This window comes from Gaeumannomyces tritici (genome assembly GCF_000145635.1).
Source record: "Gaeumannomyces tritici R3-111a-1 unplaced genomic scaffold supercont2.5, whole genome shotgun sequence".
Taxonomy (NCBI): Eukaryota; Fungi; Ascomycota; class Sordariomycetes; order Magnaporthales; family Magnaporthaceae; genus Gaeumannomyces; species Gaeumannomyces tritici.
The window spans coordinates 3046535-3063476 of record NW_008804549.1 but is presented as its reverse complement, the minus strand read 5'-3'; the positions used below and the strand labels follow the sequence as shown (position 1 = coordinate 3063476).

At 57.8% G+C, this 16942-nt stretch overlaps 7 protein-coding genes across 7 annotated transcripts; 4 read left to right on the top strand and 3 right to left on the bottom strand.

Moving 5' to 3' along the window:
- The first annotated feature begins 370 nt into the window (after positions 1-370).
- Positions 371-3212, top strand: GGTG_10028 (hypothetical protein). Its single transcript, XM_009227889.1, has 5 exons — positions 371-914; positions 1010-1530; positions 1587-1638; positions 1720-2148; positions 2213-3212. The coding sequence occupies exons 1-5, from the start codon at positions 656-658 to the stop codon at positions 2284-2286; spliced, it is 1335 nt and encodes a 444-aa protein (XP_009226153.1). The 5' UTR covers positions 371-655; the 3' UTR covers positions 2287-3212.
- Positions 2825-4065, bottom strand: GGTG_10027 (PHD finger-like domain-containing protein 5A). The gene is made up of 3 exons (XM_009227888.1): positions 3584-4065; positions 3394-3492; positions 2825-3328 (listed from the first exon to the last, which is right to left on the bottom strand). The coding sequence occupies exons 1-3, from the start codon at positions 3773-3775 to the stop codon at positions 3293-3295; spliced, it is 327 nt and encodes a 108-aa protein (XP_009226152.1). The 5' UTR covers positions 3776-4065; the 3' UTR covers positions 2825-3292.
- Positions 4066-4224: 159 nt separating this feature from the next.
- On the top strand, positions 4225-6015 carry GGTG_10026 (hypothetical protein). Its single transcript, XM_009227887.1, has 3 exons — positions 4225-5284; positions 5358-5426; positions 5488-6015. The coding sequence occupies exons 1-3, from the start codon at positions 4670-4672 to the stop codon at positions 5803-5805; spliced, it is 1002 nt and encodes a 333-aa protein (XP_009226151.1). The 5' UTR covers positions 4225-4669; the 3' UTR covers positions 5806-6015.
- Positions 6016-6380: 365 nt separating this feature from the next.
- Positions 6381-7724, top strand: GGTG_10025 (epoxide hydrolase 2). The gene has a single exon (XM_009227886.1). The coding sequence runs from the start codon at positions 6511-6513 to the stop codon at positions 7534-7536; it is 1026 nt and encodes a 341-aa protein (XP_009226150.1). The 5' UTR covers positions 6381-6510; the 3' UTR covers positions 7537-7724.
- GGTG_10024 (cript family protein) lies at positions 7523-9141 on the bottom strand. Its single transcript, XM_009227885.1, has 4 exons — positions 8482-9141; positions 8366-8415; positions 8220-8293; positions 7523-8156 (listed from the first exon to the last, which is right to left on the bottom strand). Exons 1-4 carry the CDS (start codon positions 8782-8784, stop codon positions 8071-8073), a joined length of 513 nt encoding a protein of 170 aa, XP_009226149.1. The 5' UTR covers positions 8785-9141; the 3' UTR covers positions 7523-8070.
- On the top strand, positions 9078-14755 carry GGTG_10023 (phospholipid-transporting ATPase 1). The gene is made up of 2 exons (XM_009227884.1): positions 9078-13629; positions 13747-14755. The coding sequence occupies exons 1-2, from the start codon at positions 9671-9673 to the stop codon at positions 13919-13921; spliced, it is 4134 nt and encodes a 1377-aa protein (XP_009226148.1). The 5' UTR covers positions 9078-9670; the 3' UTR covers positions 13922-14755.
- Positions 14737-15076, bottom strand: GGTG_10022 (hypothetical protein; the record flags this gene model as incomplete). The annotated part of the gene is made up of 2 exons (XM_009227883.1): positions 14737-14928; positions 15041-15076. 2 exons carry the CDS (start codon positions 15074-15076, stop codon positions 14737-14739), a joined length of 228 nt encoding a protein of 75 aa, XP_009226147.1.
- Positions 15077-16942: the final 1866 nt, after the last annotated feature.

Sequence of the window (16942 nt, the reverse complement as noted above, 5' to 3'; positions counted from 1 at the left end):
TCATGCACTTCCCCTGATTGTCAACAGGCTTCTGACGTCGTGCAGGGAGCCGCGGTCCAGGACTCGGGAGTTCCGGATTGGGAACCCCTCCGCAGCAGGTGACCAAGACGCATTATACGGGGTCCCATCCACACTTATTAGAAGGGATGACGCCGAGCCCGCGGGACATTGCATTTTGCATGAGCCAAACCCGGGGGAAACCACGAGCCTTGTATGTACCTTAAGCAAGCGGTCAAGAGTTGACGAGAGATGGGCTGAATCATAGGCAAACGCATTTCCATTCCATCCAGTATTGGCGGACTATAAACCACGGATTTTATTGGGGGTCCGTCATGTCTCGGTGCGGCAATTCCATAGGTTTTGATGGTTAGAATTGCCAATGCTGTGCGACAGCCCTGTTTGGGGATATATACAGAAAGTCAAAAAGAAAAGGAAGGACGAAAAAGGGCATATGTTGGAGTCTCGCCACCAACCCCTTTCGATCCCGAACAAGATCCAAGGGGACCGCGCAGGTGGATCAGTCTGGGGAAACCCCCGCTTTTGGCAGGCGATGAACTTCCATATTTGGCAAGCGGCGCCTAGATCCAGTCATCCACCTCCTCCAGCAAGTCGACATCGAAATCCTTGCCGATATCAGGCGCCCTAGGCCGCCATAATGGAGTCCGCCCGGGAAATCACGGCGATAGACGCGGACAATTTTTGGTCCCTGCTTCCAGCAGTGCTCGAAGATATCGCGGCCGCAGAGCTTATCGGCCTCGACCTCGAGATGACGGGCGTCCGTCTGAGGGACGGGATCTTTGGCCGGAAAGTGAAGTTCATGGCCGAGCAGTGTTACGTCGAAGCTGCCGAGGCCGCCAAAGCCTTCCAGATTCTCGAAGTGGGAATCACCTGTCTTCGATACGGGCCAGAGGATAGTGAGTGCTGTTGTCGCCTTTCCCTTCCCATAAACCCTGCCCTGCCTTTTGCCGATCTGTTGCTTATGTTACTTCTCGCCTTGCCCCGCATGAAGAGTCTTACCACTGGAAGGGCTACAGCTTCCAGCTCGCGCCGTGGTATCTTGGCAACGAGGCGGGCAATCTTGCGCTCGCAAAGTTCCTAGACCGCAGGTTTTCGCTTTCTGGCAACACGGCCAGCTTCCTGCGCGCCAGCCGGGGCGATGATCTCCCGGCCCGGGTCCTGAGCAAGGGCATCACGTATCTGAGCCGGCAGGAGGCTCAGGATGCCTATGATAACTTTGTCGACCCAGACGCGAGGAACACTCCTCTCATCAACATCGACGGAGAGTCCCCGACGGTTCGCGACTTTTGCGCTAGTGTGCGCAAGCAGATAACCGACTGGTTGTTCAAGCGCGGCGAACACTTCATCAACATCGAGAACCCAGAGGGTGATCGCCTGACCTCGCTGCAGACCAGACTGATCTACCAGTTGCTCGAGACCGACTTCAAGGAATATGGCCTCCGAGGCAAGCGCAAGGGTGACTGCTTGTTCATGCAGATCACGATCAAGGGTGCCGACAAGTATCAAGAGAAAGTAAGTAAGCCCCAACTCGACCACGACTTTAGGGCTGCGGTATTAATAGATGGCAGACTCTTTCTCGCCAAATGCGCGATCGTAAACTGGCCGTCCGGCACCAGACAGGTGCGTTGTACTTCCTGCCTCTAGTCACCTCTCTTTCTCGCTCCCAAACGCTGTCGGTTCCGCCAGCTAACGCACTGCCAGGGTTCCGTTACGTCTTCGAGGCACTGGCCGGCGGCGATTTCGCAGAAGAGATCGACGTCCAGCTGCTGCTCGAACCTGGAGCTCACTCGCAAGACAAGATGGACGAAATGAGGCGTAAACTTCGCAGCATCGAGAAAAAGACAAAGACCAGAGCTAGAGTGCTTATCCTCCACAACTCGCTCTTGGATTTGTGCTTCCTCTACCAGTCCTTCGTTGGAGATTTGCCGCGGACCCTAACTCAGTTCAAGCTCGATCTCCAAGCTTTCCCGCGGCTTGTCGACACCAAGTTCATGGTGACTCTTGGTAGACATGAGTTCGACCCTGATATCTCTCTGGGACAACTTTACAAAATGGTCAAGAACCTGGAGCTTCCTCTGATCGCTCCGCCCATGCCATCCATCAGGGTTGCGCATGAAGCAGGTTACGACAGTGAGTACAACTCAACCATGGAGCCTGTAAAGTCTTGCGACAAGTATGCTGACTTTTTGGAAAGGCTGGCTCACCGCCGTGGCATTTCTGAAGTTCTCATGGAAGCTGGGCCAAGACCGGCAGCTTCTCAAGACCTAGGAGAGTCTCGAGAAGACTGGCAGTGTGAACCATTCCAAACATGGGGAGACTGAGCATGGCCTTTCCACCACCAATGCCATCCCACTGATTGGCCAAGCAAGCGCACTCGTTCTATATACCCCGCGCTGTCCGTCCGGCGATGACACACCCGCTGATCAGCAACACGGTCTGCAAACGCCTGCAACCGCGCTAGAGCAACTACTGAATCCCACGTTCATCGACCTGGAGGAGAGCCGCGACGAGGCGCTGGAGCAAGAACCGAATCTCATGCTCATCGACCTCGAGGAGAGCCCAGCTGTGGCCGGAAAGCTCATGCAGCCGAGCCTCGTCGATGCCGATGTCGATGGCTACGTCGCCGCCATGTCCCTTGTCCCCAGTCCGGGTCCCTTCTGCACCCCGGCCAGCACTGCAGCGCTCGAGAAGGGTGCCCTTGTAGAGGCCAAGGAGATGGATGACTCGGCAAGTAGGCACGAGGTCCAGCCGTGGAACTCGCCGCTCTTCAAGATATTCGGCGGCAAGATCCGAACCGTTCGCGGGGGTGCCATCGATATCTACATGACCTGAAAGCGGTAATGGGGGCCGTCTTGAGGGATCTTTGTTCATTTTGAGGCCGTATCTGCAGATAAACGGACGCCTTTTTGAGCTACGGTAGCCCACGCCCTGGGTAGGAAGATATCATTACGAGCTTGCATGCTCGTTTTACGTTCTACGCGTCGCGACATGGTACTCTCCCCACCATTAGATCTGGGAACCATTCGTACATGGGGAAATGGGCAATAAGATCTGCGTTGGCGTGCGCGCCGTTCCTTCTTATTGTTCATCTAGGTGATATCTCAATGAAGAACCAGATGCCTTTCTTATCCTCGTCTTGCAAATTCACACTCTATAACGCCGGATAACGCCAAGCATACATGACCCGGAGGATCCCATCATAGTGCCCCGAAAACGTCCAGAGCTCATACAGGACATACGACGCAGTGCGGCCCAAGGCCGGGCCGCTCCGAGGTCAGTATGTCCTGTTTGTTTTCTTTTGGTAAAATAGCTGTAATGGGGTGTCAGCACCGGTCCTGATGGGCTCAAGACTTTCAGAGTAGCGTATCGGCTTACATCAGTTCTAGAGCTTCCAAGATTAATAATCTTGGGGCAACCGTCTCTGTCTTTTTCCAAGCGTGTGCACTCGAAGCAGTAGAAGGCGTCCGATATACCCTATGGGCGAGGGAGAAGGATTAGCAACAGGAATAGACAGACGCCAAACCAGACAGCCAAGGGCCCCGAGGGGGATGGATATTCGCCTCACCTCTCCACCGCACACGACACACTTGTTCTGGTAGTTTCCGAAACTGCACTCGTCGCAGATGCGCACGAGCGTGGTCGGGCGGACGTAGGAGTCGCAGACAGGGCACTTGCCGTCGCACTTGTCGCAGAGCCGGCCGATGGAGACGCCCGCCTGCTTCCGGCACATAACCAGATCGGGGTGGTGTCGCGACATGGCTGCGGTTCAGGAACGGCGCGTGGCTCGCGGGCGGGCGGCTGTGGGAGATGGGAGATCGGGTTGCGTGCGCGTGTTGTTTCGTCGGGAGCACCGTGGTGTGCTGCTCGTCGTCTGCGCTTCTGTCGAGAGACTGCGATGGCAAGACTAGGAAGCTTGTGAGCGGGTGGGCGGGCGTAGAGATGGGCGGGCGGTATAGGACACAGAGTGATGTGGGCGAGGATGGCGATTTTCAACGCGCCCTGCCGTCTTATTCCCTGCTCACCTGGACGGTTGGAAAATTCGACGCGGTTCTCTGTTGGGAAAGTCAGCAGGGCCGCACAGGGCGTGCGTCATGCTAGGATGCAGGGGAGGCGGGCGGGCTGGTGGGGCGAACGTGTCGGCTGCAGGAGCTAAGAGCTCCCGGAGGAGCTTCTCTGCGGGCCGCGGACAAAACATCACACTTGATACGATGCATCAACCTCTCAGAGCCTTCCCCCCGCGTGCTTCCTGATACTGCCCACGTGAAGCCTGCAGAAATCCAATTCAGCTCATTGCAATTATTCACGACAACACATCACCTAAAGCCGACGCAAGCAAACACGGCTGCTTCGATACCAAACTTGAAACCTTACCCAACCTTGTTGATATTGAACCTCCAATTTCTCGATATTGGACCTACAGCTTCCTCGATACTCAACCCTACACTTTTTGCTTACATTAACCCCGACAGCCTTGCCCATATAACCCAGCACTTTTTTCTGGTTGTTGGACCACCCATTGTTCTGTCAATATTGAACCCGACAGCTTCGTCATATTGAACCTCAGACAAGCACCATCGATATCTGCGCTATGCCGCCTGGCCAGCTGTAAGGACTAGTCATACTCGCATCGCAAAGCCTAGCGACCATACCAATGGAAAGCAGACCCGGCCCCGACGCCAAGTCATTGGTCGACCCCATCAGCATGTCTAAAGATCCTCACATCACGTTGGAAGATCATTATGAAGACAGGCTTCTGAAGAGAAAGGCTTCTTCTCCTTCTCATAGTGTCCAAGATGGCTTCATGCCAAAGAAGCCAAGGCGTCGCAGTCGCTCGCCATCGCGCAGTCGTAGCCCTTACTGGCGACGTGATCGCGGCCGGGACCATGATCGCCAGCGCGATCGGGACAGACACCGCGGCATGGACCGCTACCACCAATATGCGTCAAGGGGACGGGTGGAGCCGCCGCGAGAGCCCGAGCGTCAACGTGAGCGTCGGCAGGAGCCAGAGAGCCGACCGTCGCTCTCAGCAGAGGAGAAGCAGCGTGGCAAACGCTTTTTCAGGGGCCTTCTGAGCAGCCTAAACCGCGAGCCTAGAGCCGCGCAGAAAAAGCACCGCGACGAGATCGAGCGCAGACAGAAGGAGAAGGCGGAGCAACGCAAGGCCGCAGAGGAGGAACGCAAGGCCGTGGAGGAGGAACGTAAGAAGAACCTCGCGAGGCTGGAGCCGATCCGGAAGGCTGAGCAGATCGGGTTTGAGGAGCGCGCGGTATGACGATACTCCTGTTCATCACTGCCACATCGAGAAGACTTACTAACACTTTGTATTTTTGCTCGCCAAGATGCGTACACGCCACTCAAACATCATGGCACAAGCCCACAGCCTCAAGACGAGGAGCGGGCCCCCGATTGTAAGAGGCCCGTCGCTTGACTTGATTTCCAACACCGTACTAACCTTGATTTGGATCGCAGTACTTTCGGCCCTGGGAGATGACCAGGAAGCAAGAGGATGCTGTCGGCAGACAGGTCCTCGATGCCGAGGAGATGGTGAACCGGGAGAGGCGCGCTTTCGAGCGCAAAAAGCAGAAGAAATTGGCGGAGCTGCGATGCCCGTCGCCTCAACCCACCATCAAGAATGAAGGTATGACTGGCGAGCCTCGCACCGAAGCCCCCGCCAACACGAGCCTTGCAGTTGCTACTAACCCCGCGCCTCCCCCTCCTCAACATGGCTCGAGCAACGACTGTGACGGCGATGTGGTGATGACGGAGGAGGATACCTTGGTTTATTGAGCTGTGCAATATCGCGGTGCGGCCCGTTTGTAGTTTCCGCTCTAATACCCATATTCCATAGTGTGAATGCCACCGGCCTAGTGCCGCCAAGGCGGCCCGGGGGTACTCACGTAAGGACGGGTTTGCGATGTATATATTGGTCTAGTTCAGCAAGCCTTGTGAGGTCTTATCAGACGATATATAGGAAGGGTCATGCTATTGCTTGTTGAGTCTTCTTTTGCCATGGTGTGCGACGTTACAAGGCCACGTTGGGGGCACAACAATGGATCAAAATGTGATATGTGTGATTGATAATCGTGACCGGGTTATGTGCGGGACTGGCCTGTCTATCTACCTAGTTGCTGAGTTTTCGACCGGTTGGATGGCGCTGACGATCACACAAGACATGGAAACAGCATGGCGAATATAATGCGGTATTCCTGGGCCCACTGTAGACGATGCGTCTCATGCAACACTGACCTGATTTTGGCCGCCGAGGCCCGAGGAAGCCGGTTTACCCACCGCCTCGAGTGGTGTGGTACCCCGACTTGGCGTCAGTGCCCCATAATAATCGCGGCTTCACCAGCACATATAAAGCGGCAGGGTACCACCGGGTTTTAGTCCACCTGCGGGGAGCACTCGATCGGTGAGATAGAGGCCACACCCCTCAAACCAGCCCACAGACACAACACAACCACAAAAGCCGACCGATAAGCAATCGCCGCAATGAGCGCCCCGGCCAAGCTCACGCCCAACGACCCGCGGGTCGAGCACCGCAACGTCATGGTGCGGGGCAAGAACTACCACTACCTGCTGGCCAAGCCCGAGGGCCCGCACAAGGCCACGGTGCTGCTGTGCCACGGCTTCCCGGACCTCTCGTTCGGCTGGCGGAACCAGATCCCGGCGCTGCAGGCGGCGGGCTACCAGGTCGTGGCACCCGATATGCTGGGCTACGGCGGCACCGACGCGCCCGACGCCGTCGAGGCGTACGGCTCCAAGGGCATGAGCGACGACCTCGCGGCGCTGCTCGACGCCGACTTCCCGACCGAGCCGCGCGTCGTCATCGGCGGCCACGACTGGGGCGGCATGCTCGTCTGGCGCTTCGCCGAGCACCACCCTGACCGCGTGCTGGGCGTCTTCAGCGTCTGCACCCCTTACGTCCCGCCCCAGGGAGAGTTCTACGACCTGTCGCAGGTGACGCAGGTGCTGCCCAACTTCAGGTACCAGCTGCAGTTTGCGGGCGACGAGGTGGTGAAGCGCACGGCCGAGGGCGGCAAGCCCGCGGTGCGCCAGTTCCTCAACTGCCTGTGGGGTGGCAGGCCCAAGGAGGGGAGCGACGGGAAGCCGTTCTCAGTCGACACGGGTGTGCCGTTCGGCCACATCGCCGACCTCGAGACGTCGCGCCTGCTGTCGGACGAGGAGCTCGACTTCTACGCCGACCAGTACTCGCGCAACGGCCTGCGCGGGCCCACCAACTGGTACCGCTCGCGCAGGGTCAACTTCGACGAGGACCGCGGGCTCTACGCGCGCGGCAAGGACTTCAAGATCCAGACGCCCGCGCTCTTCATCTCGGCCACGCGCGACGCCGCCCTGCCCGAGGCCATGTCGGCCGGCATGGACGCCCACTTTGTGAACCTGTCGAGGGGCCGCGTCGATGCCTCGCACTGGGCCCTGACCGAGGCCTCGGCAGAGGTCAACAGGCAGATTGAGGAGTTTGTGGACCGGGTGACTCGGCCCAAGGCCTCGATATAAGCAAAAGGGGAAAGATGAATGGGGCGGATCACGACTGAGCACTGCTTTATGACCAAGGAAATTCTGAAAATGACATTATGAGAACCAAAACAATCATCTTTATTGAGGGAGAGCAGGAGCAGGGAAGGACTCTCTAGTGATCGGCGTGGGAAAACGGCCTGACGCAAAACAGAAAGCGGATCTGGTTAGTGACGAGAGTAAATTCCTGACAACATTCCGCCCCTGATCGTGCTCGAGTGCTCCGTCCCCTATAATTATGGTGTAGACTGGCAACACGTCGTCTTGATGCACAAGTGGCGTCTAGGGCACCAGACGGCGATTCTACACAGTACCGTCTCTGTATCCTACTAGGAGCCGAGCCTATCAAAACGCGATGAGTCGGCGATGGCCCTGCCGGCTGCTGGCGATCCTATAGCCTATAGACTATAGGCTAGAGAGTCTCGATATCCAGCAGCCGAAACGCAATCTAATGTCGTTTGCGAGTTCCTCGACAGCTTGTGCTGCTGCAATGGCCAACTTGCGGACCAGGTACTCTCACTTTGACGAGAATTTCTGCCCCGAGATAATGGGAGCGGCGCCGGTCTTGGCTTTTGAGTTGGACTTTCCGCACATGGCGCAGGCTGGGTTTGATAGGTCAGCGGCGGATACGAGATTGAAAAGCAGGCACAAGCTGATTGACATACCATCGGCTTTGTATGCGCAAGAGTGGCAGAATTTGTGACCCTGCGAGACTTTGGTCTTGCACTTGTCACAGGAGCTAAATGGGTCTGGTCAGGGCCTGGGCTTTGGACTGAGGAGAGGGCACTGGCGGTGGACAGTGGAGTTATACCTTGAATACTGAGCATACGGATTCTTGGCACCTTTTGACAACAGTTTGCTCTGCACAGATAGGCCATATTAGGACTGTTTGTTGAGGATTCTCCTGGGGTCAACGGGAGGTCAAACCTTGGACACACCCGTCTGGCCCAGCGTCGCCGATGACTTGGACGCAGACGAGGACGATGCCGGCGAGCCGTAGTACATTTCCGACTTCTTTTTCACGCCCGGCGTCGCCAAGGTCGTCTTGGACAGCTTCTGGCACTTTGCGCAAACCATGATGGCTGTTACAGTGCAGCCGATGCCAGGGGTTGAGTTGACGAGAGTTTGCAATGAGTGCTGTCCGCGTATCGATACACAGTCGGCCAGGTCAGCTGGAGATTTGGGCTGGAGGCGGATGAGGCTGAGACGGGCAACAGCCACATGAAGCATGCATGGTGTGGTGCTGGGGTGGTGCTGGGGACGCGAATGCTGTTGGAAGCAGCCCAAATGCGGCGCGGCAGCCTGTTTCTACTCGCCCCAGGGCAGCGTCACTGGTACCTAGCCATCCCCTGGCTGGGGCAAGGATGGCGTGGCTGGGTTGCCACCAGACGCCGTCCTTCTTGGCAGGGGCCCGCAGCTGTGTAATCCAGTTTGCGCAGCGCCTCACTGTGGTGACGTCCTCAAGGCACCGCCTCTTGGCTTTTGGCGCATCCATCGTCTCATGTCCCTCATGTCCCTCATGTCACCCACTGTCCGGTCTTTGACCTTTGGCCCTTTGTCTGTTCGAGGTGATTATGTCCTTTTGCGGGAGCTGCCATATCGCGTAAGGGAAGAAGCAACACGTGCGAGTTTATCTGGAGCACATTGGGCTTTGGGACTGGACCGGACTGGACCCTGTTTTATCCTCGTGTCCTCCCGATTGCTTACTGGCCCGCCGCTGCCAGGTACCTCCCACTCCAAGGAAGCAAAAAATAACGAGGCTGTGCATGCCTAGGTTTAGCACACGACGGAATTGGCCAGCACATACCCACCGTGCCACCATCCCTGAACGCAACCGTCACGTCAAGTCTCAGCGTCCAGCCCACCCACGCTGGTCGTTGCTGATTTTCGCGACAAGAAAAAAACCACGCTCCCAACACAGTTGAGCTTCATCCACGGCACCACACGCTCTACATCACCAACCAACAACCCGGCACGCCTTTCCGCATGTTGTCACGCCGTCCGTCATAAACAGCCCGACTTGACAACGAGGGGACCTCGACATCCTCTGCCCACCTTGCCCGCCTTGCCCAGTCGGGGCTGAAACTGAAGCGCCGGAAGCGGCACATCGGCCACTATGGCTGGTCAACCACCGGCCGGCCGGCCCGGTGCCGCAAGACCGAACGACGACCTCCTACTCGACCTCGACAACGACCAGCCCGTCTACGGCGGCGGCCAGCGATCCGACATCAACGACGACGACCTTCTGCGCTTCCATAACCAGGACCCCACGCAGGGCCGCCCGTCCATCTCGTACGACGACTTTGTTGGAGCCGGCGGCCAGGGTGCCCACGCCAGCACCTCGCCTCTGTCGGCAAGACGCCCGTCGGCGCCCGGAGGAGGCCCGTCTGCGCCGGCCGCGCCCGAGTCGGGACCGTATACGTCCAACACGGGCCGGAACCGCAACTACAGCCAGACGTCGGACCTGAACAACTACCAGAGATACGCCGACGACTTGGATGACTACCAGGAGGAGGCGCACTCGTACTACCAGCACGGTGGCAATGGACCCGCAGACGCCCGGGCGAACCCAAATCGTGACGACGCACGTCAGAGGAACAGCGTCTTGAGTTTGGGCGGCGGCATGCTAGGCCGCGCTAAGAATATGTTTGGCATGGGAGGGCAGGCCGGCTACTCAGAAATGGACCTTCCCTTGACGGAGCCGGGAGGACAACAAAGGGCCAACATGGGCGGCGGCGATCGAGGCCAGCAACCGCACGATCAGGGACAGCAGCAGAGCAAGGGAAAGAAGTTCGACATGGGCAACTTCAAGTTCGGCTTCGGCCGCTCCAAGCCGGATCCCTCGACCCTGGGCCCACGCATCATCCACCTCAACAACCCCCCCGCCAACGCGCCTAGCAAGTTCATCGACAACCACGTGTCGACGGCAAAGTACAACGTCGCCACCTTTCTGCCCAAGTTCCTCTACGAGCAGTTCTCGAAATTTGCAAACATCTTCTTCCTCTTCACTGCCATGCTGCAGCAGATCCCGGACCTATCCCCCACCAACAAGTACACCACAATCGGCCCGCTCATCGTTGTGCTCATGGTCTCGGCCGGCAAGGAGATGGTGGAGGACTACCGACGAAAGCAGGCCGACAAGGCCCTCAACGTGTCCAAGGCCAGGGTGCTGAGAGGCTCGACGTTCGAGGAGACCAAGTGGATCAACGTTTCCGTAGGCGACATCGTCCGCGTCGAATCCGAGGAGCCCTTCCCGGCCGACATTGTGCTCCTGGCCAGCTCAGAGCCCGAGGGCCTGTGTTACATCGAGACGGCGAACCTGGACGGCGAGACGAACCTCAAGATCAAGCAGGGCATCCCCGAGACGTCGGGCCTGATGAGCTCCAGCGAGCTGAGCAGGCTCGGCGGCAGGATCCGGTCCGAGCAGCCCAACAGCAGCCTGTACACGTACGAGGCGACCCTGACCATGCAGGCCGGCGGCGGCGAGAAGGAGCTGTCGCTGAACCCCGAGCAGCTGCTGCTGCGAGGCGCCACCCTCCGCAACACCCCCTGGATCCACGGCGCAGTCGTCTTCACCGGCCACGAGACCAAGCTCATGCGCAACGCCACGGCGACGCCCATCAAGCGGACAAAGGTTGAGCGCCAGCTCAACGTTGCCGTCATGGGCCTGGTTGGCATCCTCCTCATCCTGTCGGTGGTGTGTACCGTTGGCGATCTTGTCACGCGCAAGGTCTTTGATGGCCAGCTCAGCTACCTGTTTCTCCCCTCGGCCGTGGACGCGCTCGAGGTCTTCAAGGTGATCCTTAGGGACATGGTCACCTACTGGGTCCTCTTCTCCGCCCTCGTTCCCATCTCGCTCTTTGTCACGCTCGAGGTGGTCAAGTACTGGCACGGCATCCTCATCAACGACGACCTCGACATCTACCACGACAAGACGGACACGCCTGCCAACTGCCGCACGTCCAGCCTGGTCGAGGAGCTCGGCATGGTCGAGTACGTCTTCTCTGACAAGACGGGAACCCTGACGTGCAACATGATGGAATTCAAGCAGTGCACCATCGCCGGCATCATGTACGGAGAGGACATAGCCGAGGACCGCCGCGCCACGGTGCAGGACGGCATGGAGGTTGGGGTACACGACTTCAAGCAGCTGAGCCAGAACCTCAAGTCGCACAAGACGGCCCCGGCCATTGAGCATTTTTTGGCGCTGCTGGCGACCTGCCACACCGTCATCCCCGAGCGCGACGAGAAGACAGGCAAGATCAAGTACCAGGCGGCCTCGCCGGACGAGGGCGCGCTCGTGCAGGGCGCGGCCGATCTGGGCTTCAAGTTCACGGCGCGGAAGCCCCGCGTGGTCATCATCGAGGTCGAAGGCCGGGAGCTGGCGTACGAGCTGCTGGCCGTGTGCGAGTTCAACTCGACGAGGAAGCGCATGTCGGCCATCTACCGCTGCCCCGACGGCAAGATCCGGATCTACTGCAAGGGCGCCGACACGGTGATCCTGGAGCGGCTCAACGAGAGCAACCCGCACGTCGAGGTGACGCTCCAGCACCTGGAGGAGTACGCCTCGGAGGGCCTGAGGACGCTCTGCCTGTCCATGCGCGAGATCCCCGAGCACGAGTTCCAGGACTGGCTCGCTGTGTTTGAAAAGGCGCAGACGACCGTGTCTGGAAACCGGGCCGAGGAGCTGGACAAGGCGGCCGAGCTCATCGAGCACGACTTTTACCTTCTTGGCGCGACGGCCATCGAAGACAAGCTCCAGGACGGCGTGCCCGAGACGATCCACACGATGCAGAACGCCGGGATCAAGGTCTGGGTGCTGACGGGCGACCGGCAGGAGACGGCCATCAACATCGGCATGAGCTGCAAGCTGCTGAGCGAGGACATGACGCTTCTGATTGTGAACGAGGAGACGGCGACGGCGACTCGCGACAACATCCAGAAGAAGCTCGACGCGATCCGGACGCAGGCCCACGGGACCATCGAGCTGGAGACGCTGGCGCTCGTCATCGACGGCAAGTCCCTGACGTACGCTCTGGAGCCCGAGCTCGACCGCATGTTCCTGGACCTGGCCGTCATGTGCAAGGCGGTCATCTGCTGCCGCGTCTCGCCGCTGCAGAAGGCGCTGGTGGTCAAGCTGGTCAAGAAGTATCAGAAGGAGTCGATCCTGCTCGCCATCGGCGACGGCGCCAACGACGTGGCCATGATCCAGGCGGCGCACATCGGCATCGGCATCAGCGGCATGGAGGGTCTGCAGGCGGCGCGCAGCGCCGACGTGTCGATCGCGCAGTTCCGGTTCCTGCGCAAGCTGCTGCTGGTGCACGGCGCCTGGAGCTACCAGCGCGTCAGCAAGGCCATCCTCTTCTCCTTCTACAAGAACATCACGCTCTACATGACGCAGTTCTGGTACACCTTTATGAACGTCTTTTCGGGCCAAATCATCTACGAGTCGTGGACGCTGTCCTTCTACAACGTGCTCTTCACGGTGCTGCCGCCGCTGGCGCTGGGCATCCTGGACCAGTACGTGTCGGCCGGGCTGCTGGACAAGTACCCGCAGCTGTACTGCACGGGGCAGCAGAACCGCGCCTTCAAGTTCAAGAACTTTGCCCAGTGGATCGCGACGGCCATGTACCACTCGCTCGCGTTGTACATTGGCGGCGTGGTGTTCTGGTACTACGACCTGATCCTCAACGACGGCAAGATCGCGGGCAAGTGGGTGTGGGGAACGGCCCTGTACGGCGCCGTGCTCGTGACGGTGCTGGGCAAGGCGGCCCTCATCACCAGCAACTGGACAAAGTACCACGTCATCTCCATCCCGGGCTCCTTCGCCATCTGGGTCGTCTTCATCGTCTGCTACGCCAGCCTGTTCCCGCAGTTTGGCATCTCCAGCGAGTACTTTGGCCTCGTGCCGCACCTCTTCTCCAGCTCCGTCTTCTGGATCCAGCTCCTTGTCCTGCCCGCCTTCTGCCTCGCCCGCGACCTTGCCTGGAAGTACGCCAAGCGCATGTACCGGCCCGAGGCGTACCACCACATCCAGGAGATCCAGAAGTACAACATTCAGGACTACAGGCCTCGGTACGTATCCCCCTTTTTCTCTTGCTCCTTTTTTCTCTTGCTCCTTTTTTCTCTTGCGCCTTGTCTCGTTTTCTCTGTTCTCTGCTAACGTTGTTTGTTTCTTCCCCCTTTTTACAGCATGGACCAGTTCCAAAAGGCCATTCGCAAGGTCCGCCAAGTCCAGCGCATGCGCAAGCAGCGCGGCTACGCCTTCTCGGCGGCGGACGAGTCGCAGACGCGCGTGCTGCAAGCATACGACACCACTCAACAGCGTGGCCGGTACGGCGAGATGATATCCTCCAAGGGGAGGTGATTATGAAGTTGGACGACGACGGTAGTGACCGTAATGACTTGGTATTCTTTTTGGGTTTTGGGTTTTGTTGGTGCTTGTTCATTGTCTAAATTAGCATTCCTATTCCTCGAACCCTTCCCTCACCCCCAGGCCCCCTTTATCCATTTGCTCTTGGGTGTTTCCGGCGATAGCTAAGGGGCGGACGGAGGAACTCTTTGTGGCGAGGTCGGCCTGGTTTTTATTTGATTTGATTTGTTTTTGGTTTTGGTGTTTTGTTTCCTGTGTCGGTCGTCTTGGAGCCTATCATGCCCTATCTGAGTCGGTCCGAAATCACGTATGAGTCCAGATGGCAAAGTGCCCAAGGAGAAGCAAGACGAATATCCGCATCCACTTTCCATGTCCGGCATCTTCCACCCGCAGCGCAGCTAGCCATGTACGAGCCATTCCTTGTATGATACATAGCACATGCTCCCTCCATCGCTTTGGAGGTCTTGCTTATTCCCATGGGTATTCCCGGGGCAGTCCACTTGAAACTGCCGTGTCAATGCTGGGCAACGGGTGGACGGGCGGATCGCCACTACGGGGGAGCAACAACGGCGAACAAAGCAACACTGGGAGGGCCGGCGGAAGGCCCGCGTGGGGGCCAGACAGCCAACAACAGATGTCAAGACTATATTTGTTTATGTACTACATACTCTTTGGGGAGGGGTTCATTGAGCCTGTGCGTTTTGATACCACCCTCTTGCCGCTTTTTTTTTTTTTCTCTTTTCGGGAAGCCGTTTCTGGATTTCGACGTTCCAAGAATCAGGACCTTGACGGTCCACCAGGGACCGTGGTTACGTAGTTTCCTGTTCCCACTTGGCGAGCCCGAGGCCTGACACGTCCGTCGCCCTGCTTGATTCGATGCCCCCGAGGCCGGGGGGTCTAGTTGCCTTTGCCACGTCTCTGGTTGGCAAGAAACGGCCATCTGTGTACCTCGGGTGCCGGGGGGTGGCTGTCTTTGGCTCTGTTGCTGTGTGCTGACATGGCTGTTTTCGGGTGGCACCGCAGCGATGCAGAGCAACAAGGACAACAGCCTCGCTGCCTTTGTGTGGCCTCCCTTCAATGTTCCCTTGCGTCACACCCCTCCCCCTATCTCACTTGTCCGTCGCTCGGCGCGACCTTTTTGAAGCCCATCATGCTCGATCCGGGCCCCACCAAGACGGATGGTTGCAGCTACATATATACCTAGGTACAAAGAAGGGAGGAGGTAGGAAGCAAGTGACGCAAAGTTGCATTTCGTGGTCCAACCCAACCCCTACCACCACCACCACCACACCCGTCCCCCGCCATCGGCGATGCTGTGAACCGCGAAACTGCTGGGAGGGGGAGGGGGGACAAAAAAGCAAGGCCGTGCGGATGGGTGGGTGGGCGGTGGTATTGGGGCCTTGTCGAGGCTATCCGATCACGGCCGGTCAAACAAAGCTGTTGATGCTATGCGCTTTCCTGTTCTTGTTTTCTTTTTCTTTTCATTCCGATTGTCATTTATCTTGCTTTTGTTGTTCCTTTTACTCCTGTTGATCCTTTTGTTATTACTACTATTTTTTCCTATTCCCGTTATCATTCCTTTTGCTTTTGTTATCCCTGTCGTAATTCCTGCGTTTATTCCTATTCTTGTTTTTATAGTGCTCGCTGTCTTTTCTTGTTTCGGTGGAACTGCCTCTTTTTTGTCGTGGGTGTGAAGGCCAAACTCCATGTTCTATAGGTCTAGACCTCTGCCATGCTCTGTTTCGTTTCATTCCTGCGTCATTGCGGTTTTCGGGCAGAAGCACGGTGTCCCCAGCTCCTGGAAGCACATTCGATGCTTCGCCCGTCACACACACATGCCACACACACACACACACACCTGTCTACTTAACTACATTCCTTGTCCCGCACGCACGGGTTTAACCAAACCCCGATCGCCCGCCACCGGCCTCGGCCTCGGCACATGATGAGCCCACGAGGCCGGCACCCGAGACAATGGTCCGCTCCCCAGGTAGCCGAGTTGGTACCTATCCGGTACACATGGATATAGCCATGTGTGGCACGTTGCCGGCCGACCAGCGCAATATTTGTTTTTTTTTTTGTTTCTGTGCGTACTGCAGGACAGATATTGCAATCACAGTCAGTCAAACTACCCAAACCCCCCGCCCAGGGCAGTGAATCTAGAAGTCGTCTTGCTGTCGCCTAATGACACAAAAGTGCCCCACCCCCTCTGTGCTCGCCTTCATGATTGGTGACTTCGAGGCTGCACCTTCACGATCCCTACCCAGACCCCGAGGGCCATATAGGTTGGACTGACGCGTGTTCCTATTTGCCGTCCGGGGCGGGCGGGGGGGGACGCTAGATTGCATATTGCTCAATCAAGACTGCTGCAGACTAGATGTGGCGGGCTGGCGAGGGAGAGGTGAGCTTTGTTCCAATATGTCGACGGCCTAATCAAGGAATGATGAGCTCACGTGTCTGTGTCCCTTAAACATGGTCGTGATATCGACACGAGCCGAGTGATAGAGAAAAGAATATACTCTATGCTCACTTTGGAGAAAAAGAAAGGGGATACGGCGATTACAAAAGCGGACATGCCGGGGATAGACGGACGAGCAGCACCGCACGGCGGCCCTGCTCCTTGGCTCGTTCCATTGGGGCGGTGACGGGGGAGGAAGCGCATGGATGCGATGCAAGGGACGACAAGGAGGAGGCCGCAGGAGGAGGAGGGACACCCGACCGGCTGGCCGGACTCCCATTGTCTACCTATCAAACTACTAGTCTGTTTTTTCGATCACATCTCAACAAATGTCAACGGCCCTGTCTTTGCTTTTCTCCTTCTTCTTTCCCCTCCCCCCACCTGAATACAGGGGCCTCGTAGTTACATAGGCTGATTGGGCGCACCTCACAGCTTTGCATGCAGCAACCACACCCACACACTCCCTGAGAGTCAGCATCGCCGTCCTACTGCTTTGTGCCTTGGCATACATGCGGAGCAGTGCAGCGAGAGGGAGAGATGGAGGGAAAAGGTCTGCC

Coding starts and splice junctions, on each gene's coding strand:
- GGTG_10026 (XM_009227887.1), top strand. CDS start 4,670: ATGGAAAGCAGACCCGGCCCCGACGCCAAGTCATTGGTCGACCCCATC. Junction 5,285..5,357: donor TCGGGTTTGAGGAGCGCGCG/GTATGACGATAC, acceptor TTGCTCGCCAAG/ATGCGTACACGCCACTCAAA. Junction 5,427..5,487: donor CGAGGAGCGGGCCCCCGATT/GTAAGAGGCCCG, acceptor TTTGGATCGCAG/TACTTTCGGCCCTGGGAGAT.
- GGTG_10027 (XM_009227888.1), bottom strand. CDS start 3,775: ATGTCGCGACACCACCCCGATCTGGTTATGTGCCGGAAGCAGGCGGGC. Junction 3,493..3,583: donor GTGTCGTGTGCGGTGGAGAG/GTGAGGCGAATA, acceptor CCTCGCCCATAG/GGTATATCGGACGCCTTCTA. Junction 3,329..3,393: donor TTGGAAGCTCTAGAACTGAT/GTAAGCCGATAC, acceptor ACCCCATTACAG/CTATTTTACCAAAAGAAAAC.
- GGTG_10028 (XM_009227889.1), top strand. CDS start 656: ATGGAGTCCGCCCGGGAAATCACGGCGATAGACGCGGACAATTTTTGG. Junction 915..1,009: donor TCGATACGGGCCAGAGGATA/GTGAGTGCTGTT, acceptor CCCCGCATGAAG/AGTCTTACCACTGGAAGGGC. Junction 1,639..1,719: donor GGCCGTCCGGCACCAGACAG/GTGCGTTGTACT, acceptor ACGCACTGCCAG/GGTTCCGTTACGTCTTCGAG.
- GGTG_10024 (XM_009227885.1), bottom strand. CDS start 8,784: ATGCTTCATGTGGCTGTTGCCCGTCTCAGCCTCATCCGCCTCCAGCCC. Junction 8,294..8,365: donor CCGTATGCTCAGTATTCAAG/GTATAACTCCAC, acceptor AGACCCATTTAG/CTCCTGTGACAAGTGCAAGA. Junction 8,157..8,219: donor TTGCGCATACAAAGCCGATG/GTATGTCAATCA, acceptor TATCAAACCCAG/CCTGCGCCATGTGCGGAAAG.
- GGTG_10023 (XM_009227884.1), top strand. CDS start 9,671: ATGGCTGGTCAACCACCGGCCGGCCGGCCCGGTGCCGCAAGACCGAAC. Junction 13,630..13,746: donor ATTCAGGACTACAGGCCTCG/GTACGTATCCCC, acceptor CCCTTTTTACAG/CATGGACCAGTTCCAAAAGG.
- GGTG_10025 (XM_009227886.1), top strand. CDS start 6,511: ATGAGCGCCCCGGCCAAGCTCACGCCCAACGACCCGCGGGTCGAGCAC.